General features: G+C 29.0%; 1 protein-coding gene and 1 long non-coding RNA gene across 2 annotated transcripts in view; one reads left to right on the forward strand and one right to left on the reverse strand.

Annotated features, from left to right (window-relative positions):
• The first annotated feature begins 3670 nt into the window (after positions 1–3670).
• Positions 3671–19508, forward strand: Tat (Tyrosine aminotransferase). The gene is made up of 12 exons (XM_072906092.1): positions 3671–3855; positions 3947–4299; positions 9461–9565; positions 9957–10024; positions 10993–11151; positions 13550–13741; positions 14383–14465; positions 16448–16517; positions 17515–17643; positions 17720–17803; positions 18041–18139; positions 18896–19508. The coding sequence occupies exons 2-12, from the start codon at positions 4158–4160 to the stop codon at positions 19055–19057; spliced, it is 1293 nt and encodes a 430-aa protein (XP_072762193.1). The 5' UTR covers positions 3671–3855; positions 3947–4157; the 3' UTR covers positions 19058–19508.
• A 59-nt stretch (positions 19509–19567) lies between these two features.
• Positions 19568–25895, reverse strand: part of LOC140673262 (uncharacterized) — a 115952-nt gene continuing 109624 nt past the window's right edge. The window contains exon 4 of the long non-coding RNA XR_012048033.1: positions 19568–19905. This is a non-coding gene — a long non-coding RNA (uncharacterized lncRNA). The remainder of the gene's footprint in view (positions 19906–25895) is intronic.

Consider the following 25895-nt stretch of genomic DNA (forward strand, 5'->3'; position numbering starts at 1 on the left):
GAGTGCTCCAGAATACGAAAAGTATAAAGTTACAATATGCGAATTTATTTTTGGAATGTACGATTTTCGTTGCATATGCTTCCTACTGTATTGCCAACTTTACACTACTTTTTTATTTCGCATTTGAATATGTTACACACATACTTACGCACATATATATATATATATATATATATATGTATATATATACGTTATACATACGTATATATACAAACACATTTTAATTTAACAAGTTTAATTTAATTTAATTTCTTTTAAAGTTTCTTCTCAAATTTTATGATACGGAAAAGATGTACAACGGGTATATATTGGGTCATAGAATCATGAATAATTTTGTTGACAAGAACTGTTACATCAGTATATTTGATAATGATATGTAAGAATTTTTGACAGAAACGCTGCCTGTCTGAAATCAACACGTTTACAGTATAGCAATTAAAGGCGAGTTTCTAAAAGAGAGTCAACTACGCACTTTAAGAAAGAAATTTATAAATATTCTCCTTTACAAATAATTTCTCCTTTCGAAATAACAGAAAATATACCTCGACATGGGTATTATTAAAATTATTTAAATGTGTAATTACTACTGGGGCGAGATATTTAATCATTAGCTAATAGAACGATGAAACAGAATGGTTTTTAAATGAGAAATGACACGTATTAGTATCTTTGAGATTCAAGAATATGGTTACCCAATATACGTTAATTGTAATTTCTAAAATAATAGATGAAATATTATAAAATATTATAAAATAATAAATATTATAAAATTTCTAAAATAACAAATATTAATTTGGAAGCATTCTAAAATTTTTACATTATTGGTCACAAGTTATTTTTTACATATAGCTCATAAATGTTTATTGTCAAATTTGATTGCGCGCAACATTTGTTAAAGCGATAATTACAAAAAGTTAGAGAACAAAAATGCACGAAAATTATCTCTACAGAACAAGACTATAGAACTATAATCTTTTTAAACGTATTCCAAAATTGCAGAAATTGTACCAATGTGTAATGTTACACAATCACAATCACGATTAAATTCCAGTCTTAATGAATGTAATAAAAAAATTGATAAAAATAACTTAGTCCGATTTATTACTACTAGTAAAAATAAATTAATGTTTAAAATTAATAATATAAATTATTAGTTGGTAAATTAACGGTTTTTGTATTTTTGAATCAATAAATAAAGACTACATTTTTTGAAAAGAGATTAGTATAAGAAATATTATTTTCAATCGAAATAATTAATTAATATAGTAATAAATGATGTTTGTAATAAGTAATATTCTTTCCGTTACATCTCGTACATTTTCATTCTCATTTTAATTAGTTAATAAAATATATTAAAAAATGATTTTAATCAATTTATGACATTATATCTCTTTTTAGTGTCGTATATAAAATATTTATGTATTATGTTTGAGTATAATACCATTTCTATCGCTATTATTTCCTACTAAAGATCCTCAGCGTGAAGAAAATTCCAGTATATATCATAGTATCGATTGATGTCGTAGTAAAAAAGTTTACAGAGATAAGTTCAAAGAGCACAACTATATAGGAGAGGGAGAGACGTCCGTCGTAAAGGAATTCTACTGAGGCCAATGTGTTTAGCATAGTAAGCAGTCGAGCCTCCAACGAGAGCAGCCTTGATTCGACACACGTGCCGTATTCTGTAAAATAGAGAAAATCACGAAACGTCTAAAAAGTCCATCTTGGCCGAGTCCCGGCACTTCGACAAACTTTGACAACATCGCGAAACCGGCATCGCAGCATTCCTTCCGAGATTCATTTTGAAAGCAGGAAAGCCCGGTTAAAAAATCTCCATCATACTTTAATTTAACACTATCCAATTATTTTTGTCTTTTATTGGATTTATCGTGGATATAAAGGACGGAGATAATAATAAAAATAGAATACAAATGAAAATTATGATGTTTCAGATATTTTAAATAATTTAACACGAATAGCTTATCACAACAAAATTTCGCAAATGCATAGAAATATATTGCGTAGAAACTAACATAAGTTACTATGATATACCCCGTACACTTCTTTAATATTTTTAATTTATAAGACATAAATTTTTAAATATTGAGATTTTTCAGGATTGTTATAAATTATAATTAATATTTAATTTATAATCAACAGTCTTTCGTATTCCTTTTATCTTTTTCATTTTGCTAATTATCTGAATCGGCTATTTAAGGAAAATCTTAAAAAATCTTAAGTATCGAACGCGAAATTGAATTGAACGAGTATCAAAATTTTTTTAATGTAGATCCAAACAACGGAGAAATAAATAATATAAACGTGTTTGAGATACCATTGAGATCATATTTACGGCACCTTTAAGATGTCAAAATGACACCTCAGAACATTTTTACATCATCTAGATGCACTCTTCTTCTGCTAGTGACGTACGGATTAAGCAAAAGGAAAAAGCGTTTGGATAATGCTTGAAATTTATTTGCAATTCATGCTTTATCGAGAGCAATTTACATGCATTCGTGTATTTTTTCTGCGCCAATGCAGTTACATTATACGTCACAAATCAGTCACAATTGCCATTTCATCCGAAAAGATCTTCGTGTTTTCGACGCAAGTTTTTAATGTCGAGTAAAATTTCAATTTATTTTATTGTAAAAAGTATCATACATTGTAATAAATATTCCGAAAGTTAAATTTTGCACACGTTCGTCTCATATAGATGGAATTTTGATAAACAGAATATTTTTGTCAAACATTGCACAGTTTACAGGAAAATCACGATTATTACTTTACTTTCTATCAAATTTTTAAATTAATTATCTTGCTATATTTCCTATATTTGGCATCATAAACAATAATATCATTGGTTTATTTGTATTAATGTATGTATTAAAAAAACAAGACAAATCAATTTTATCTTTATGAAAAAGTGTCAATCAATATTATAGTCAATGTTTCATATGTTTGTTTTATATACTATAAATTTGAAGCTTTTATTTAATAAATACGCGTATTTGTAATATTTTATAGATTTATGATTTCATTTAAATTTTATTTTCCAATAACAGCAGTTATTAAATTTGCATTTGTTAATTTCACGTTACTAATTCACAAGAATTTTATATACGCAATCATCATCATACACATAACATATTACACTCCATTATATCTATTACATTTAGCACAATATTAGTTTGTAATCAGAAATTATATGTAGAATTATGTAAGCGATTATATATATATACAATAAAAAAATTATCTTTGAAAAAGATATATAATAAAAGAATATTTGTAACTCAATAATATACATAAAAATATTATTATTTCAATTTTCTTTTAAGCAAAAAATCAAATGGTATAATAATATATTTGCAAATAATTAAGTAGAAAATACACGCGAGCGTATTGAAAAATGATGCTAAAGTTTAATTTTAGCTTCTCAACATTTCTTCAATCTAGCATTTTTGTTTGATTTCTTGCAGATATCAGTCCTACGTCTTTCATTTACTCGTTCATCTCTGACATTCGTCGAGCGCGCGCTAGCAACAACGTCGCCTTAAACTCAATTAACGAGCAAATGCACGTTCGTGACGTCGTCGTTGTTGTCGTCGGACCGAAGCAGCGTTCGAATAATCCGCGACTGTAACTCCGAGTAAACAGTTACGAGGTATAATTGCATAAACATTAGCGAGAGACGCAACAAAATAGGAACGGCGGAGTTAAGGTTTCATACATTCTAAGAGACTATGGCGAACGACGGATAGGAGAACGGAGACATACGGCCGCATACTCTTGTTTTGCTCTCGCAAGGATGACAACGTTGACGTAGCCGTTCAAGGTGTTCGTTTTCCCTACGTAAGCACGGACTCTATTTATAATTAATTATGAAAGAAGGTGTGGTGTCGAATGGACCAATCCGACCGGTTCGTTTGTCCTTTACTCGTAGAGCATTTCGATTATTAGCGTGCCGTCTCGATTCGGGCTCAGTGATAATGAGCAAGTCGTACGAGAATCATCGATAAATATCTCCGTTATCGAGAGATCCATATATATTCCCTCCTGTTGGAGGACACACATATTTCTCCACGCAGTTGTCTACCGAAAAGATCGGCAGGTGAAGTTTTCGCGGGACATTTATTTCTTCCGCACACGACGAGATGTCCGCATCCAGTTTCCGTGAACATTGGAATGTTTGCGCCTCCGACATCGCTCGGAGAACATACAATCCTATAAGATCGATCGTGGAAAACATCATTGTCGAACCGAACCCTAACAAGTCCATGATCGCGTTGTCTATTGGTGAGTATTGAGAAGAAAAAGTCGTCTTGTTTTATTGTAAATTTTGCGCGAATATATTGTATATATTTGTGTGTTTAAAATCGAACAAGAGCGATTGACCGCTGAAAAGAATAAATGCAGGAAAATTTAAATCTTATCTCTATTTTTCAATGTGCTTTAATTTTTTTTGCAAGTATATCATTATAAGCTTTTACTTTTTCTCACTATAAACACTAAACTGCAATAAATATATCTCTTTTATTATAATATTTATATCTCTATTTTATACTCCTTTCTTAAAGAGTATAAAATCTAGTTATTATTAAGTCACATTACTAAGTGTCTGTTATTCATTTTATTTCCATTATATTTCCATTATATATGTACATAAACATATCATATTAAATTCGATTATTGCGCGACTTTTAAAAATTTTCTTAGTGATGTCAATCTTTATTTATGTCACAAAACATTTGATTTGACAATCTCTCTGTAATTCTTTACATTTTCATCCTTTACTCGGCAAGAAAGATGAAATACAGAAAAGCACGAGATGATGTATCATGATGGTGTAATTATAAACGTTTACGCGGAGCAAAAAATAACACGGCATGAACCGACTCGTCCGATCATTCTCGATTGAGGAGAGAAAGAAGATTGTATACGTTCCACATCCTTTATTATAAAAGTTATGCAGAGATAAACGCGATGTGCGCATAAAACAAGACAATGTAATCTGTCTTTAGTTTCGTTAATGTACGAAACGCCGCAGCAATTAAAAAACATTTAATACAGTGTACGTTGTGGAGCGTATTAACTGCAAAATTATACTATTTTTAAAATTCACTGTACAAAACGTCATGATTCAACTCATCAGATTGTTTTAAATAAAATTATTATACTTCTATTTATTTAACTTGAAGGACATTGGATAAAAACGTTATGCAAATAAAAAGTCAATGTTGGTAAATACGAGTAAATGCATACAAATGGCAAACTTTTGCCGTTTCCTACGAATAGATTTTTAATATGAATGATCTCTGACCATTGTAAAAAAAGTTTGATATTATCGATCGGTGCAACATAGAAGGTCAAATATGCTGTATGAGAAAAATATGCCAGAATATGAAAAAGCGTATTTTAATTAACTTGGAAATTACATCGAAAATATAAAAATGCGTTTGATTTAGTCTCTATTTGTGTTTTTGAAAAAGCATAAAATATTTATATTATTTTTCATACGTAATCTTTGAGATAATCGAGTCAATTTTTCACTATCAATGTATCTAATCTATCATCTTTGCATTAAATTTCAATGTGTGATATTTTTCCATAAATATTACAACTTAATCTTCTTTTTAACAAAATTTAAATAAGAGATAATTATACAGGGTGTAACAGAGCGCCCGTATCAGGCATTTTTTTTAAACGATTTGTCGTTGCAAGTTGGGGAAAAAATTTTTATGACAAAAGCCCCAGTTCTTTTAATATTTTATCAATAACTAAAATTATTTTCATTCTACTATTAATTATTTATATGTTTTGCAATAATTAAAAAAATTTTCAAAGTATTATAATTAAAAATTTTTCAAAGTAATATAATATTGCCACATTACATTTACGATATGGACGCTCCTGAAGCGAAGTGTCGCTCTTTAGTTACGCACGTGTAATGTTTCGTTGTTAATGCGCGAGTCTCAAGATCTGGCCGAAATGTGCAAATAAGAACAGCACTAGTTTACGACAAAAATCTACAATAAGATTAAATTATATTATTCTTGAGCAAGAAAAGTAAACGTCGTAACACGAGTTTACAATATTATTATATATAATTATATATATTTTATTAGGAAGTCAATGGGAGGAATTCGAGCATCTGTAAATGAAAATTAATTATTTGCATTTTTTTATTAGTTGGAGAAATTAAAAAATTTTTCCTACAAAAGTTGTTTCTTTTTAAAGATTCTATCTAATGATGCCTCACTCGACCCACCTTCCCATTTGAAATGATAAAGTTCACACCCATTTTTCCAATTTCCCGGTTTTTCCGAGAAACGCTCTGTGTTACCATTCGATTCTTCACTGAGGCTTTTATCATAAAAATTTTTTTCGCCAACTTGCTACGAGAAATCGTTTTGGAAAAAAAAAAAGAAAACGCCTAATAAGGGCGCTGTTACATCCTGTATATTATAACATTTGTAATTTTTATTTCTTTTATCACATATTATAATTGATATTGTTAGAGTTGTAAATATAGGATGAACTGTATCAGTTTAAAGGAGTTTGATAAAATATGGATACTAGAATAATTATTATATACCATATTTGCGTAAAAACGAACACTATGACTGGTGATTTTTCATAAATTTGCGGAATTTATAGATTTACGGGACGCCTGTGATAAATCCGCCTGCGTTTATTCTCTATTTATGATCTTTTCATATAATGGAAAATTTTCAACATTCCGATAACCTTGTTTATCTTGATTGTATTGTTAATCTTGCTATTTATTTAATAAGAAATAAACAACTTTCCTTGCAATTTATGCTAATATGTACTGTATTTCTTTCCTTTTTATAATCTGGTTAAAAAATCGCGGAGTTAATTTCCTCATAAGATCTACAAACTTCTCTCTCCTGTCCGGAAGTATTGAAACTTAAGACACAGTTCGCTCTCTAGAAAATATTTTACGCAGACACGCGATGCAAGATAGACAATATTTCGTTTGTCGATTTTGCTGTATTTCTAGAAGAAACAACTTTTTCAAAAGTTTACCAAATAAAAACCTCCTAAACAGTAAAACAATTCCAATATACTTGGTTCAATCAAATTTCTCTGACACCTAATATATGTATGGAAGAAAAAACGCTACTTTTAATATTGAAAATTTTTCCATGCTGCACAATTCCAAACGAAATTGCATTAAATGAAGTAATTAGACAATGTAAACATAGATAGGATATAACAATGCCTTTTTGATAAATATAAAAATAATCGACAATATGTAGCCTTTTAAAAAATATGGGCTTTGTTTCTGGACGTAAATTTTGACAGAAATTTCGATTGTATATTAAATTTTTTCGATTCTATAAACAACTTCGATTTTATATTAAAAGGAAGAAAATTAATTTATTAATTCAACATTTAATAAAATATTGAGAGAAAATATTAAAGAATTACAGAATAAATTGTTTATATGGTTTTTAATTATTTTTCAAAAAAAATATTTTTTCGCAATATTTTGTAATAAAAATAAAACAGATTATATGAAACTATTTTAAAGAATTACGCGTAAAACTGAAACATCTCAAGAATTTTTATCTCAGACTGATTGTGAGTTGTATATTTTGTTTGTTTTAATTCTTTGAAAGTTCTCAAACTTCTCGGAGATCGCGATTTTAACTAACTGGCATAGAGTTTTATAAGCGGTGAAAAGTTAAAAGGCTTTAAAGTTAAAATGGTACTGACGCGTGAGTCCTCTTAACATTTGTACCAGTGATGCAAAATGCAGATGTGTCAGAATGTATCGGAAAAACGTCCTCAGCAAATTTTATACTGAAATAGAATAGAACTGACACATGAGCACACTAATCTAAATATATTTCGATACAAATCTTACCCAGATGTGCTAGTGACCATATATATTTTCAAGAGCTTTCTTTCATTTTATACATATGTAATTTCAAGAAGATTACAACGTCGGAAAATGGAATAGCAGCGTCATGATTTTCAAAAAGTGCTATCTTTTACTTTTGTAAAATGAGTAAAGCAAAAGGTATAATATATAAACCGAAATTAATATAACAAGACAATATTTTTAAAATATTTTTTATTTTTGTTAATGAAAAGTATAAAAGTTTAGAGAATTTTAAACAATTCGGAAGTGGTAGTCTTTTAGTGAGATTTTTTTTTTATCGAGAAACAGTATACTATGATGTGTGCATATATGTATATTTCGTGTATCTCTCGATAAAGTTTCGGTACATGGTTCTGCTCCAAAAATATTCCAAAACCGGTTTATAAGTTTCATAACATGCTGAAAAGATCGATAGAAAAACAAGGAATTTTATATTATATTTTTTTCCCTCTCTATTATATGTATAAGAAAAAATATATTATTTTTGAAATAACATATTATTTTTTTAAACTAACACTTAAAAAACAATTTTATTTGAAAAAAGTAGTGCAAATGCATAACATAGTTATATTTAGCAATAAAGAAAGAGAGAGAGAATAGTTAAAAAAAATCACATAAGACTTTGATGATATTAATAATATTATATATAAGATAAAAATATGTAGGAAAACGAGAATATATGTACTAAATAAAATATTTAACAAAATTAACAAAAAATGAAATATACTCTCGTAGCAAAGTCAGGATTATTTTATTTTTTGTTTTTTTATTTATATAATCTCATCAGTCCATATATATATACTCCATGTAGAATATTTTTTTCCATATATGCACTATGAAATATAATATATACACATGCATAAACTGAAAAGTTTATTATTTGAAATTATTAAAAATTATTCATAAAAAATTCCAGACTTTCGACGTTGTAACATATCTGTAATGTGTGTAATTTATAATTCGCTGACAATTCTCTGAAAGATTTCAGCGTTTATATCAATATTAATTGATACCGACTGTAATAGAAATATGAAATATAATATTGCAAAATGTTAACTGCAACATTGTTGAAACACGATTCTTGCGATTAATGGCGACCAAGTTATAATTACGTAATTTTCGTAGTTTTGGCCGAGCTCGAATTTTATTTCGTCGCGTTGTCGTTTCGTAATAGAAATTTTGCAACAAGGATTGACTATGACGCGTAATCTCCGGGAAACAATTAATTAGTTCCTATTACAATATATATATATATATATATATATATAGAATGTAAACCAAGTAGTGATTTTCGTTATACTTTGACGACGCGTCTGTAAACGCATTTCCTACAGTTATGTTAGCATTCATAGTAATCAATTTATAGCACACATACGTGTATTTAACTATGTGTTATGTAAAACTATATAGTGGAAAGTTTAACAGCAAACTAGATTTATACAATTAGTAGCTTATACATTTGTAATCGCGCGATAATTGATAGACCAGTATTTATGGCGTTTTTCAAATGAGTCTTACGTGTTTTATCGCGTATTCTATTTGAAGGCGATCCTACAACTTTCGGTAATTTGAAGCCGCCAAAAGAGGTGATTGAGGCTGTTCAAGAGAGCGTAGCTTCGCAATTGTACAACGGATATGCGCCAAGTACAGGTAATGCTTTTTTTTAAATCTACAAGTTTAGTTAAATCGTAATTTAAATTTTCGTTTTATTTACGAGAAGAATGATGCAAAATAAATTTGCTAATAACTGATATAAAAATTACATTTAAATACTCTATTATGTTATCGTTTTTTTAAATATTTTTATAAATAAATATTCATAAATTATTTAAATATAATGTTATAAATAATTAATATTTAATATATGTCATAGTTATTCATAAAACCAATATAATATATATTTATCTATTTTATGATGTAAATTACTAATTATACATATATTTTATAAGGAAATATGTGTTTATTATGTATGGTATATCACAGACTAAATATTAAGTATGTTTATTTCAAAATAAAGTAATTGATTTTGATTTATTCACAGGTTATCAGAGAGCGCGGGAAGCCGTAGCTGAATACAGCTCGAACGAGTTCGTTAAAATCGATCCCAAGGTACGATGATGCTTATATCAAATATCGATGACAGATCGGCCAATACGTGTCGCAAACAAATTTGAAGTCACTGCCTACACTGAGATTTCTTGTCACGTATACACGGTCGTATTTTATTTATTCAACAACGAGATATTTTATTATTGTTATTTATTCAACAAGAATAACAGAGGGCCAAAATTGGCCAAAATTTATTCAAATATTAATAAAACAGTTTTGTTGAACACGGAAGAGAACTGTAAATATTTCTTCCAACCGCAAGGAAAGAAAAAATGCGATCTAGATATTCAGGGATTATTTTCATGACGAGGTCGATTGTATTGTATATTTCGAGTACTCGTACAATCTTGAGGAGATAGTTAATTAACTTGGCGCTGTGAAATCTCGCGAGATGGAAATCGCGGACGCAGATAGAAAGAGAGATATGTCGATAAAACGATACAAAATATTGAAAACGAACGAACAGATCAGTTTAATTTTATAAACAATTTATTGAATTACTCAAACAAATATAAAATTCTATTGCGAAAACTTTATATATTATATTATTAGATAATAGTAGAGAAAGAAAAGAGAGAGAAAGACAGAAAGCGTAAAGCTTACAAGTATAAAATAATATTTCTCTTTAGAAAACTTTTCATATCCTTTCATTCCCCGTGTTGTACAGTTATGATGTACACGTAAATACTGCTATATATAGTTTATTTTTCTGTAATGAAACTCTTGCGATAATTGTATAAAATTCCCTTGTATTTTCATGTATTGTTTTTTTAATTACAATAAAACATTGAAATTTATCAAAATATATCGAATAAATTCTTTAAAAATCTGGAAATGCGTAAAAAATATAAAAATAATTAAAAATGTTTGTTATCACGAAAAAATTGTTTTTTGTTTTTACTGTATATTTAATATGACGTGAATAAAACACATAAATAATCTATTTCGCATTTCTATATTTGTCGTAGGACGTAATCCTGTGTAGTGGATGTTCTTGTGCACTTGACTTGTGTATCACGGTTTTAGCTCGAGAAGGCCAAAACATCCTAATTCCACGTCCTGGCTTTTCGATCTATCGAACATTGGCAGAGGGTCTTGGTATTACGGTTAAATCATACGACTTACGTGTAAGTATTCTTCTCGAAAAAATAAATAAATAAATAAATCTCTTCGCACGTATTACATATAAATATATTTTATGCAGCAAAATATGTAATAAATATCTAATAATAAACATTGAAACAACAAAATAGTTGATAAGCTGTTATAATTTTCATATAAAATTTTTAATTAAAAAAATATATATATATATATATATATATATATATATATACATATAATTTAATTTAGAATGTATTTTGAATGAATATTGTTATTCGACATAAATCTCAACATACGAATAGATATTATCTTAAACATAGAGCTTCAAATGTAATTAATCAATAACCGCTTGATGGTCAACAACTGTGAGAACGAATTATGTCATTTACACATACACAAGTGATATTTCAATATAATAAAATTTATTGATTTATGCGTGGCAACTATTGGTTTTCAGTTTTGCTTCCGGATGATGACAAATCAAAAACGTGAATTACACGTTTGACTAGGTTGTCGTACGGATAATTTAAAATTTACACATTGTGGCGATTATATTTGTGTAAAGATTCAAATGTTACACAAATACAAATTAAAATTCTTTATCAAATATTTTGAACACAAATAAAAGGACTGTTTAAAAAAAAAAAACACGTAGTGAAAAGCCAAATTTTTCTTTACAAAGAGAAGAAAATATATAAAAGAATTCATTTGTTTGTAAAAATATAAAAATTTGAAAAGAAAAATTGTGTTTCTTAAATAAATTATTTTTTTTAATTATGTTATTCCATGTTTGTTTTACAAATTTATATTAACTTTTAAAACCTTAAATTGTTTAATAATTGATTTATTTGTTTAATTATTGTTGCCTCTCTCTGAGTCATATAGATAACGAACAGCGTAATGAACACTTGCTTCATATTCCTGTAATAACGTACAAAATATTGATCAATATCGCACTCTGTAATAATCGCGTCTGTAAAAGAGAAGGTAGTATTACACGCTACCGTGTTGCATCGTCATTAATAAGAAATGTGCATAACAGGCGTCCGCCATATTTCTTAAGTTACGCATTATTATAAAACGCACTTTAAGAGACAATCAGGCTTAGCAAACGGCTTTATATGCAAAAATATTCCATTTCGTTAATATCTTTAAATTTATTAACCACCCGTAAGACGTGAATATCACGAAAAACAATGAGTATGCATAATGTGCCCTTTTAACATGCACAAAGGCAGATTGCAGACACAATTTTTTATCGTAGCCACGTTAATTATACGCACACATACACACACACACACACACATATATATATATATATATATATATAAATATATTCCATTAGAGATGTCAAGAAATAAAAATTTATATTTAAAACTTTTATTTCCTACCTGTTTTTCAAAGAAGTGTAGTGTAGTTTTTGTAATAACAATTAAATAGTAGACATTTTTTTATTCGCTCTTATTTTAATTTGCTAAAAGAAAATACTTAACTTTTAATATTAAATAATTTTTAATATTAAATTTTATTAATTTCAAATTTTGCAAAGATCTCATTTCTTCCGCAAAATAGTCACGTAAGAAGCCAATTGGAACTGTTATTGTGTAATGACTTTAAACGACACGCAATCATATTTAAATCGTTCTTCATTACGATAAATCTATGCTTTCACTCGGAGATTCTTCAAATGTTAAACCCAAGTACTAATGAAGTAGTCTCCACTCTTTTCAACTTCGCTTACCGCCAAGTTTTAACATCTCGCTCGCCTTTGCTATGTATCGTTGGGAGGTACTTTACTTTCCTAAGAAGTAATTACAATCGTAATACTGTAGCTTTAATTGTCTACAAAGCGAAATGTGCAAGGAATTTGTAAACCATCTTATGCCGCGCATCTCCTCACACGTCACGTATTCGTGAATCACATAAATATCGTTGCTTATGAACATAAAATCTTTTAAAATTTGTGCAAAATGTTCTGGCAATTTTATTATTGTGTTACATTTTATGAGAGACTTTATCGCTTCTTTGCTCATATATCTATATATTTTATTTTTAGTAAATATATATTTCTAATTATTATTTATTTGAACGAGAGCACACATATAAAAATACATTTACCCAAATTAATTCGAGATCGTAGATTGTTTCAATTTAGTACGATATAATTTTGAAAAAAAATATTAAATTCTTGTTAACGTGTCCTTTAAACAAAAATTTTGTTGAAAGGGTTGCCTAAATTTTGCTACAGTAAAAGTTAATTCGCAAAATAAATTCAAAACTGTCAAGGAATCTGTAGGAAAAACGCGCAATTTTTCCGAGAGATCCTGTAAGAGAGATCCCTAAAAGGGAAATAGGAAATGAAGATTCAAGAGAGAGAGTCACTCACGAATGCATCCTATTAATATTAATTCGTTCGTTTCGCAGCCAGAATTCGGTTGGGAGGTCGATCTGGATGACTTGGAGGCGCAAATCGACGAATCGACGGCGGCGATTGTTATAAACAATCCTTCGAATCCGTGCGGTTCTGTGTTCAGTCGCGACCATATACTTGACATTCTCTACATCGCCGCTCGTTATTACGTACCCATTATAGCCGATGAGATTTACGAGCACATGGTACGTGCCCCAATATTACGCTTCCCCCACAAATATCAAGTGACAAATCGTTTCATTTGCGAGCTTCGAAATAAAGCGCGGTCCACGTCCTTTTATTCAAAGAGAATACGCAATTAATTCAGAGCAAATATGCAAAATTTGGTATTCCAAATCCGGAAAAAGTTGCGCTGTACTTCGTTATCGCGTCAAGAGAATTTTTGCTTGTAACACATATACGATGATCAGTTATAATCTAATCGCAAAGAAAATGTTTTACAATAATTTTGTTACAATATTAAATTTTAACCTTGAAAACATTGTTTACATTTTATTATTAAAATTCTTATTGTCTTTTTTGGATTATAATGAGAATTTTTTTCTTTACATTAAAAAATTATACTTTAACAATGTGCTTTATATTGTATATAAAAGAATTTCATGAATTTTAATAATTTAAATTTTATTTTTGTAACTTAAAACTTAAAAGTACTCACAATATTATTATATTATGCGATATATAATGGCAGTAGTTCTTTTGAAAAATTCAATGAGACAAAGTAATGTCTAGCTGTCACGGTTTTGCGTTATTTTGTGTCACATGCAGGTGAAACATACGTGCCTATTATGCGCAAATACATTTTTCGCCTCTCCGCTGTTTTCAGGTATTTCCAGGACGGACTTTCCACTCGTTAGCGTCTCTATCGACCGAAGTTCCTATTTTGTCGTGCAGCGGGCTGACTAAAAGGTATGTTGGAACGTGAAATGACTGTAAAACTCCCATATTTCGGCGTGGAAACTCGGGTGTGAGATTTTGCGTAACATTCTAGAATTTTTACGCGCAAACTTAATGTGTAATTTTCGCGTATTAAATAAAACGACCGGGTAGCTAATTTACCTCTTGAAATGTCATGTTATATATTTAATGTTTAAAGATTCAAATAACCAAGAGAAAAGTCAAAAGTGATTAAGAGGGTGTACATGAAATGTAAGAATTTTCGCAGTGCAAAATTTTAATATTTGAGTTTAATAAAAAGCGTTTAAAATTAAGGAATTTAAAAAATTTAAAGAATTTAAATATTTATTTTCGTCGAAAAAAAAAAGAAAATATGCTTTTTATATTTATTTTAAATATTATAATATATTAAATAAAAACATTATATATACATATATGTACAGTGATCGCTTAAAAATAATTTAAAGAATATAACATTTTTTTCAGTTTTTTTTTATCAAGTTTTTTACTTATTTTCAGTATGCGTTACCTTCTATTATCTGCTTTCATCGCGAAAGTATGTAGTAGAACTAACGATTCGTGAAGTTGAGGAAAAAATTCCTTAGGAACGAAAGCATGCGCGCGTTCCTCTGTAAAATTTTTCGCCCGATTTTCGAAAATAAGGCAAGGTGATTGAACATGAGTAAAATGTTCGCGATCAAACCGAAAGAACGTTATTCCGAAGTTTCGTGATTATGCTTCCATTGCCCCGACGGTATCAGATTTGAAATGCAACTTACGAAATGTAATTTACGATCGCTATACCAGTTGTAAACGAGTTCCTGCAACTGTTGCTAAATCTTTCACTATGAGTAGATTACAATGTATTTTACATGTCACAGATTTCACAGCGTAGTATTGAGATATTAAGTAAATCGCGTTTTTCATGCGAAATTTAACGATATATACATATGTATATTTGAATATATTCGAATATGAAATGAAAATAAGGTATAAAGTAAATAATGGAATGAATATGTGAATTATACAGCAAAAATATGCTGTAATACGATAATTTAATAATAGCAAATAAAGTACGACTATGAGTTAATAATAATTGTAATGCAAATTTCTACTAAACTTTGATACTTGAAATATATATTAAAAAATAAATATTTTATAATCGAAATCAATTGAATTTTTCTCATAGAGTTTACTATATAATTCATTGCATATGAAATACTTTGATCTATTTGGAATAAATTAATTAAATGCGAATTGCGCAGCTATATGCTTCTTTCATTTAACACAGTAATTTTCATATTAATGAAAAGAAATATCAGAAAAAAAAGGCAAAATGACTATGGTCGCGAAATCAATGTGAAAATGAGATTATTTCAATATAGGATTACCATTGGTCGTATTCGTAATAAACGTTATTAATAAAATGGTAGTAGATTAATATATGTAATTATGATTTAAGCATCTCTTCCACATTTAATGATAAAAAAATTTATTTTGGAGAATAAAGAATGTTTTTACATATTGAACATTTCACATATTGAATTTAAGGTATAAGTATATGTCAAATTTTTTGCAGCTAAACGATAATTGTACGTGCTAAATAGAATAAAATAATGGCTCTTGTTGTTTTGGAAAAGTTTACAATTAGATTTTATCACAACAATGGGGGCGATTTTACGTTATATTAAAATAATTTCTGTACTCTAAATAATTTTTAATAATATTCAATTAATAATCAAATTAATAAATCATAAAAATCAATAAATAATGCATTTTTTTTGCGCGAACATTAAAATTAATATTTATGAATCAAGTTATTAACTGTATATAATTATTTGTATAGAAAAGCATTTCATATTTAAACTAAAAATATTTTATTGTAATACAAAATTATTCCTATAAGAAGTAAAGTGGCTTTGGCACAGTAATCTGTAAAATGGAATCTGACGACATACATGTATAATCATATCTTGTTTTCGTTTTTCTTACAGATTTATGGTTCCGGGCTGGCGCATGGGATGGATAATAATCCATGATCGTCAGAATGTGCTCGAAACTGAGGTAGGTAAACGGTCCTGGCACAATACGTGGCAGCACGAAAATAATTGCTTCTCTGGTGGCATTGTTTTCATAACGAGACGGGGCATATCGTGGCGAGTTCGACATCACACATTATAGATTTGATTAAATTTCGTTGATTAAACTTTATTCTGCCATGAAAGTTCGGTCTTTTGGCAACCAACGCCAATCGTGTATTTGCAAAGGTGTATCGCTTTTGGACAAACTTTAAACCGTCGTGTCGTGTCGTTACTGAAAGTATATTTGTATTCTTTAATAACTTTTGCAAGTCGTTTCGCTGTATCTTAAATAAGTAATCGCAATAAGAATTTTGAGAGAAAATCTAATCGAAAAGTTTTATTCACGCGTCTATTACTATTAATGCGTAAAAAAATTTCGATATAGAATATTTTAACTAAAGAAATTTTCTCTTATCGCTACACTTTATAATATTATAAAATAAAAATGTTCAAATAAGTGTTTTAAATAAGATAAAATATTTAAAATATGTCTATAACATAATATAAAGAGCGATTAATTTCTAACTCTTTTTTTGTAATATACAATTTTTTTCCTTTTACGTCCACATATTTACTATTTTATTGTACAGATGTTATTTTCTGTTTAAAAAAAAATTGTGTGATTTTTTTGATAATATTTTCTGATAGACGAATCGCACAGGCTGGTAAATATCTGTCGATTTGCAGTACGTTCGATGTTTCACAATATTCTGTCTGTGAGAGATACTATTAAGTCTTTAGAAATGATTTTACATGTCTAAACTCGGACTCGATTTTGAGAGTTTTTTATGTCTGGTCAGATTTACAAGGCAATTTGACATAATCTTTTCTGTATAAAAATCGTATTCTTTCAAAAGTTCATTTTATAATAAATATTATAAATAATAAAATACAATATATGCATAAAAAAGTAGTATAAAATATATATATATATATAATTAATGCAGATTTAATAATTTTTTTTATTTACTGTTGTTTAGATTCGCAAAGGTTTGCATTGCTTGAGTCAACGAATTATTGGCAGCAATACTCTTATTCAAGGTGCCTTGCCCGCAATACTTCGTCAAACACCGCAAAACTTCTTCGACGATGTTATCCATACTTTACACGTAAGTTTTCTCGATTTAATAAATATAATGGGAACATAAAAATTCAAATATTTACACAAAATTCGCAATGTTACAGTCGCACACCAAATTGGCATACAATTGCATAATAAAGATTCCAGGTCTAAAGCCGATAATGCCGGACGGAGCGATGTATATGATGGTAATCATTTCTGTTATAATTAACTCGGCCACACCCTTGCATAATTCCAAGAATCACAGCGTATTGTTTAACAGTCCGTTGCTCGCGGGATAAAGCGTAAATGTTAATTAAGTGCTTCATAAACAGATCGTACAATTAGTCGGTGCACGACCACCATTTATATGTTATGCGTAAATACCATCAGCAAGGAGCGCCGACAGCAATTTATGAGCTATGAATTATTGAATCGATTTCTAGGTCTACATCGATCTACCATGTTTTCCGGAATTTAATTCCGATCTCGAATTCGTACAACGATTGCTAATGGAAGAATCCGTGTTCTGCCTACCAGGCCAGGTTCGTTTCTGACATTTAAATTATTAATCGATCATTTTTAATTCTAAATTATCATTTCGTATGTATATACAAAATTAAATTCGTAAATATACCAAAAAAAAATATTAAAGCTTTTTAAATTAAATTTTCTGGTATGCTGACGTTTAATGCTGATGTTTAAAAATATCGTAAAAAATCAAAACATTACTTTACAACGATAATTTGCTGCAAATATTTAAATATTTAAATTCCTTTCAATAATTAATTTAAATGTAAAGTGGTTCTTTTAATATTTTAATATATTAAATTACAAAAACAAATTTATCGCAATAATTTTATAATGGGCATTAAACTTTTAAGTAATAATTTTGAAAATTATTTATTTATCAATATATCTCGATTTGAGTTTGTTTCTTTATTTCTCTTTCTACATGTCACATCAAAAGTATAAAATATTTAAATTATAGATTTATATTACAAGGATACGATAATAATAATAATAATAACAATAATTTAATAATAATATAATTTAATTTTATAATAATGTCTATTTTTTAAAACTCATTAGGATAAAAATGACGATTTTTTCGCGTTTCTACTAAGTTTTTAAATAGCTTTAGCTATAGCTAAAGGAAAGGGCTTCCGAATGGATGTCGCGTTTTTAAATAGCTCATTCAAAGAAAGTCTATTTTTTAATCATAAAAGTATGTCAGTTTAAAAAACTTTTTTATTAAAAATAATTTTAGTGATTTTTCATGTTCTCATTTAATTCTCCAGTGCTTTGATTATCCCTCTTACATGAGACTGGTAATCACCGTACCAGACGACATGCTCGAGGAAGCTTGTCAAAGGATTCAAGGATTTTGCAAGAGACATCACTATAAAACGGCAAAGATCATGGGGAGAAACAGTTTCGTCGATGTAGAAATTCCATATTAATATTATAAGAGAAGAGACAGTCAAACATGTGTAAGAGTCTCACAAGTATTTGCATTAACTTGCTGATTATCTTTCACGGATCGAATTCGTAGATTGTATCCAAAAAAGAATATTTCAGTCTTGGTTTTTGCTCTGTGAATATGTATATCTATTTCTACGTTTTTTTTTTTTTTTGTATAATTTTATAAGTACATCTTTTATATTTCTATTTTTCTTGTAAGTATATGATTATGTAATAAATGTTTGATACGTAATTTAAATAGTTATTTTGATATATAAAGATGTCGAGATAATAACTTCCGATTAGCCGAAAGTTGACTAATAATATAATATATATACACGTAAAATGTGCGACACGTGTACCGATCTGTCATCTATTATTCAACACAAATGCGTTGAATTTATCTAGATACGTATTCATATAAAAATAAAAAAGATGATTTAACACTCACCGAGAGTTGTCTCGCTGTTGCCCGACGCTTCCTCTCTCTCTCTCTCTCTCTCTCTCTCTCTCTCTCTCTCTCTCTCCTGCCGGTCCTCTCGCTCAGCTGGGAGGTTGACACAACACACGCGTTCGCGGAAATAAGGTTAGCTACGATCGCACGGCACTTGCTTTGAACGACGCTCCCGTACGCGACACGTACTTTACTACATTACAATGAAAAGAATAACGCCATCGTCATGATCCACTCACATCCGGCGACGTTTCGTGCATTTACACAGCGAATACATATCTCTCGAACGGCGAAGGAAATCCGATAATCGTGCGCCGAACCTGTCGTGTAAACCGACACCGCGCCGCGCTGCGACTCCTTCTGCTCCTGTTTTCACTGCCTGCGCTTCCCGCCCTGCAAATAACAAATAACAGAATGGTTAGAATTTTATAGAAACGCAGTCGTTAATATACATATAAATTCAAATTGAAGCTAAATGTCCAGAATGTGCAGTATTCGCGCGAACGATATCGATGGAATAATCTCCCGAAATACGCGTCGCGACAAATCATCAAGATACAAAAGCCGCATTTCTGTTACATTGACAGTCGTTAGGTATGAAAATACCAGACTAATTACGACTATACTTACTAATGAAATGCGTTCTGATGCCCCTCGATTCGTCCCGTGCGCGCAATGTTCTCTTAATGAGCGAAAATGTCGAATATATGATTGACAGCAACTTCACCCTAATGTTATGCGCTACTACACGAGTCAAGTTAATGATTAATCAAGGCACGATAGATCGCGCGAAAATATATAATCGTAATTCGGTATTCGACGCGAGAGAGATTTTAATCGCAAAAATTTTGCCAAACACAAAGCGTTATTAAAAAGTCGATATATTTCACGATTCCGTTAATCAAATCACTCGATCCGATGATTCGTATTATTCGCGTTCTCAATTAATAACCTGATGAATTACATTTAATTTAGCGAAATAAGCAAAAAGCTCGAAAGAACTAGAATGTAATCTAATTGAAAATTATAGAGAAGTAAATATCAGGACAAACAATAATTTATAGCGATGGAAGCAATAATAATTTGTTATCACTTTACTTACAATTATTATTATGTCTATCGCTCGATATCCCTATTTTCGCCGCAAAACGCGACTGTCTCGCGATATATTCGTCGTCTCAACATTACGAATCATCAATTTAGAAAGTAGAAATTAAACGCGCAGATCGATAATCACGCTCGTGGTGATCGTGAATAATCACGGCGAAATAATAACGCGACGACACACGGAGCGACTTGTCTCGCTGCCTATCGGCTCGACTCTCACATTGCGAATGACAACAAGGTTACTACGGTGAACATTCCACGGCTCCGTACTCGGTACGTAAAAATAAACAAACACCGGCGCCGACCAATGTGTCGCTCCCCTCCCACTGTGAAATATTTTGACGTATTACAAAGTAAAATATATTCTGTTTTCCATACGTTTTCATTTAATATTCGGATGAATGATTGATTAATTATTCGAATATTTTACGCTTGATCTTGTGAGCGTGTCAATATCATCTAAGATAATAATTAATATAGTTTATTTGACAGAAAAACATAATACATACCTGAGCAAAAACTATTATCAATGGTTATTGTTATTTAAATTCCAATTCTAATTTTATAGATATGTAAATTTATTTGAGAATGAAAATTTTGCTTGAATCGTAAACATAATATCTATGTAAATTATTTTTCTTCTTATTATTAAGTAGCCTTTGTAGATTTTACATCCTAGGAAAAGTAAAATTGTTTTTAATGAATTGAGAAACTAAAATTATATTATACCATAAAAAAATATGAACCACACGCACAGTTCTATATTATTAATATTTTATTGTTCGGACACATATTATGGTTAAACTGGTTTTCGCAAAACTTATGGTGTACCTTACAATCGATTCAACTTGGGATATTGGCTACATGCCATAACAGAACTTCGTTTGAAAAGGGAGTTGCGAGAACTCAACTCAAAAATGGGCGTTACCATGCTTGCTATTGATTTTACGACAAGAATTCGCATGACAGAAATTATAAATTGTCGGCTTTCGAGTTCCAGAGTGATGTAAACAAAGCTTGGTTCTCAAATTTACAAAAGAGAAAGTATATTTTGAAATGTCACGTAAATTTTTCGAAACGAAAATAAAATGATGTATTTTTATTCAATCAATTTTTTAAAATAAATGATCTCTTCTATTTTATCATGAAGTGGTTTCTGCTACTCTGATAATATCGTAGACTATTATTTCCATCGTACAAGTTACATTTATCTATTCGTTATAAATGTAATCGAGTAATATATATGTATCTCTTGCTACATATCACATTGCGCATGTAATTTATATTATAACGCTATAAGTTAGTGCGTAATTTTTATAGTCATGTTATCCAGGTAGTTGCAGGTGCAAAATTTTTTTTTTTTTACCGCACAGAAACGTAGGGACGGAGAAAAATCGCAGCGTTATAAATCCTGTCGCATAGCGGAGTACAAAAATTAGAATACGTCGAGCGTCGTCGCATTGTTTTTTGCGAATCACGACAGTGCCACTGTTTGCATTAACGATTTATGCACTTTAAAAACAAAAATAATCCTGTATGCTGCATATATAATTTTTTTCTTCAGAAATATTTATTTACTAAAATTTTACTTGCATTCGCCAATCAATTGTGAATTGATTATAATTTTATTTTTTACGTTATTATTTTTTAATTATAATTTTATTATGTTATATTTTAGTCTTCTCTCTCTCTCTCTCTCTCTCTCTATCTTTTCTGTTAAACATTCTTTTTTCCTTTTCTCTCTATATTTTATTATGGTTTAACCAGAAATGTACTTGCCTCGCATGCATGAACTTTGCCTGTGTAAATCTCGAGTAATTCAATTAGAGATGCGATCAAGCCATAGCTGTACTATCGATATCATGGAAACGCGCTATCGAAATACTTAATTGGAAGCAAAAGTTGAACGTTATATTCTTCTATAAAAAGATTTATCGCAATATCGTAAAATTCGAACGATCGAAATGGTTGGAACAACAGAATTGGAGTGAATCGCAGAAAAATAAAATATCGTGATTTATAAAATTGCAAACTGCGGTCGTTTTTGTTTCAGTTAAACGTATAATCCATAAACTAATTTTGATACAGTAATCAAATTTTCATGAATTTGCTATAAATAAAAATAAAATTTACGTTTTATTAAAAAGTTTAATTTTATTATTTTTATTTACGGAATCGAGCTATAATAAAAATCAGTTATAATAAAATTGACAAACAAATGGAACCGGACCTGATTTTCGCGAGAAATGATCTAGACATATTTAATAAAATATCTAGAATCATAGCATAATAATAGCACAGTGATTCGTAGCTATTTGCTAGTAAGTGAACTACTACATAATGATGGTGATTTTGAGGCATTTCTTACTCATAAAGATAATGATATAGATAATGAAAGGAAATTGCAAATTTAACTGTTACTTTTCAGAATTTTACTGTTTAAAGAAAATATAATATTTTTTCCGCTAAAAATATTTTTATATCTAATTATCTTCAATTGGTTCAAAATAAAATTTCGTCAATTTATTCATTTTATTTTCAATTAATCAATATATTCTCAGAATCATATATTACTTTTTAGAAAATACGTTTTATCAAAATATCCACGAGTGTGTGCAAATGATTTTATTTAATATATTTATTAGAAATCTTTCAATATAATTCCTTTCGATATAATTACCTTTAAGCTTCATAATCAATTGCAAAATTTAACTAATACTATTACTGTCTCAGTAAAATGTATTGCAGTTTGATAATCATAGTAGTACTATATTCAAGTTGTTGTAAAAAGCATTACATACTGATTTGTGCATGAATCTTTCCGAGTTCGAAAGTACTTTGTGTGCCTCACACAGTTCATCGAGCGTATTTCTAGTAACATTATATATATATATGAACGTTTATATTAAAGAAGAGAAATAATACATACTTTAGCGAGGTGTAATATCCTTTTATTTTGATCAGTTTTTTTTTTCATAACACCTTAAAGTTTAAATGTTTATTGATTCTGGCTATTAAAATTGTATTAATGTCTATTTAAAAGAAAATATAATCTGAACTATTTGCATTTCTAAAGCTTTTAATTATCTGAAAATTCTCAATCTATTTCCAGACTTTGTTCAAGGAAATCTATTTTAAATTGTTTTCCACATATACATATTGTTCGAAAAAAGGTGCGAAAAGATGACCCATATCTGAAGTTTCATCAAAGTATTTTCGTATATATATTCAATTTGCTTTTTTTCTCTTCACTATATTTAAAATAAAAAACACATACAATAATTTTCCCGAAATCTATTGTGAATGCGTTTTCAATCTGAACCATCGTGGTATTGGAAAAATGAACGACGCGTACCTCAGTCAATATATTAATAGATATTTATTTTCATCATAAATCACACGCGCTATACTGTTATTTGCGTTTCTCTGAACAAAGAGAAAAAAAAAAGAGAAAGAGAACACACAACGCAGTAAGGAATGGAAGAAAAGGAAAACTGCATTGTTTCTCTAATAATTTAGAACACGTTTGTAACTTCAGTATTTCGTTGCCAACGTTTTGAGATATTCTTGTAGTTTACAAAGAACGACAAATAAAAACTAATGTTATATACAAATATATATAAAAGCAAAATATAAAAAAATACTCCTTACGTTTCTAAAATTAACAAATATAGTAAGTTTTATGATTTATACGATTTTATGTTTTTTTAAACAATTAAAATACACAAACAGTATACTATAATTTATGCATATTAATTCATACATCATTTATGCATAGATTATAGATAAGCCTAAAGCTATACAGTTGTTTGAGGAAGCTTCCACACGCAAGATATCTCTTTAAAAATCGCAATTTCTCAAACCCGTCTTTAAAAAGACAAGCTTATTTATCTTGAAGACCATAAAGCAGGGTGGCATCTTGTAAAGACAACATGAAAGCTTGGAAGCTGAGCTTAAACGTCAAAGTCTCAAGCAAGCGTTTGTTCCGGGTTATAAAACTAAAAGTTATTTAACTTTTTTGTATTATAGGTTTTGTCTGACAAAACTTGAGTATTGTGTTTTCAATTAAAAAAAAAACGCTATATATAAGATATATATTTTTTATATATTTTATATTAAAAAAGTTTATAATTTTTCATGTTCCAGAATATTTTTGATATTATATATTGCGCTCTTAAAAATTTCATTTAAAATTTTCATTTAAATATCAGATTTCCGCAAAAAAAAAAATTTAGTTGTATTATCACGGTTCTAAAAATAACTGAAATACATTAAATTTTTTAAAATTTAAATAAAAATATTTAACACAAAAAAGGATAGGCTCAAAGCATAAGATATTATTCACGCAAACTACATTTTCTAAATATTTTTTAAATATTTTCTACACACACAACATTACTTTTTATAAAAAAACATTTAAATTCTGTAATCTATAAATCCAATAGATCTAACCATTTATAAAATAATTTGTACATCCATCTGTATCTTTTTATTAATGCAGAAACTGAATCAAGATAACAGCTATTCTTTTTCTTTTAGCATAATTCAAAAAACTTACTTTCCCTTTTCGCAACTATGCATATGGATGAGACAAGCAAAATATGTAGTATAAAAATAAAACATAAATATGTAGTATAAAAATATAACACACATTGCGTGAATTATACTTGTTTTTTTTGAGTATGTATGTACATGCGACAAATGTCAGTAATTGTCGCAAACATGTAAAATATATTGTATTTTATTTGATTATTCATGAAGAAAATTCAGACAATGACATTTTCTTTTCTCAGTTTAAATAAGTATATATACATACAAGTATGTGTGTGTAAAAAACTGAGTGATATTTAAATTTTTGGAGGAGAGAGATTTAGATATTTTTAAAGTAATTTTTAAGTATTTTTGAACTTTTTTTGAACTTTTACTCACTTAAACAGAAACAAAATTAAATATTCACTTTTAAGGCATAAATATTTAACGACTTTTCGCTTTTTCTAATTTGTCCAAATATTTATAAAAATAAAAAATTCTCTCTCTCTCTCTCTCTCTCTCTCTCTCTCTCTCTAATTTGTATAATAGCGATAGTAATAATGTTGTGGATATTTCGGCTCAGAATGCCATATTGTCAAGTAAAACAATTAATTCGTGAACTAAACGTATAAGAGATGGGTCACAATATGATTATCCTAAAACGACATTATGTTATTACTGAAAGCGGAAGTTAGACCCAAGTAAATCTTCACGCCTCGCCAGACATTGTGTTTGTGTTATTCCAC

Source organism: Anoplolepis gracilipes, chromosome 14 (assembly GCF_047496725.1).
Source record: "Anoplolepis gracilipes chromosome 14, ASM4749672v1, whole genome shotgun sequence".
Classification (NCBI taxonomy): domain Eukaryota; kingdom Metazoa; phylum Arthropoda; class Insecta; order Hymenoptera; family Formicidae; genus Anoplolepis; species Anoplolepis gracilipes.

Excerpts from the sequence above, each read along its gene's own strand:
- Tat (XM_072906092.1), top strand. The coding sequence starts at position 4,158 with ATGTCCGCATCCAGTTTCCGTGAACATTGGAATGTTTGCGCCTCCGAC. Across the intron at positions 9,566-9,956 it reads CGGATATGCGCCAAGTACAG|GTTATCAGAGAGCGCGGGAA; the intron begins GTAATGCTTTTT and ends ATTTATTCACAG. Across the intron at positions 13,742-14,382 it reads ATGAGATTTACGAGCACATG|GTATTTCCAGGACGGACTTT; the intron begins GTACGTGCCCCA and ends CGCTGTTTTCAG.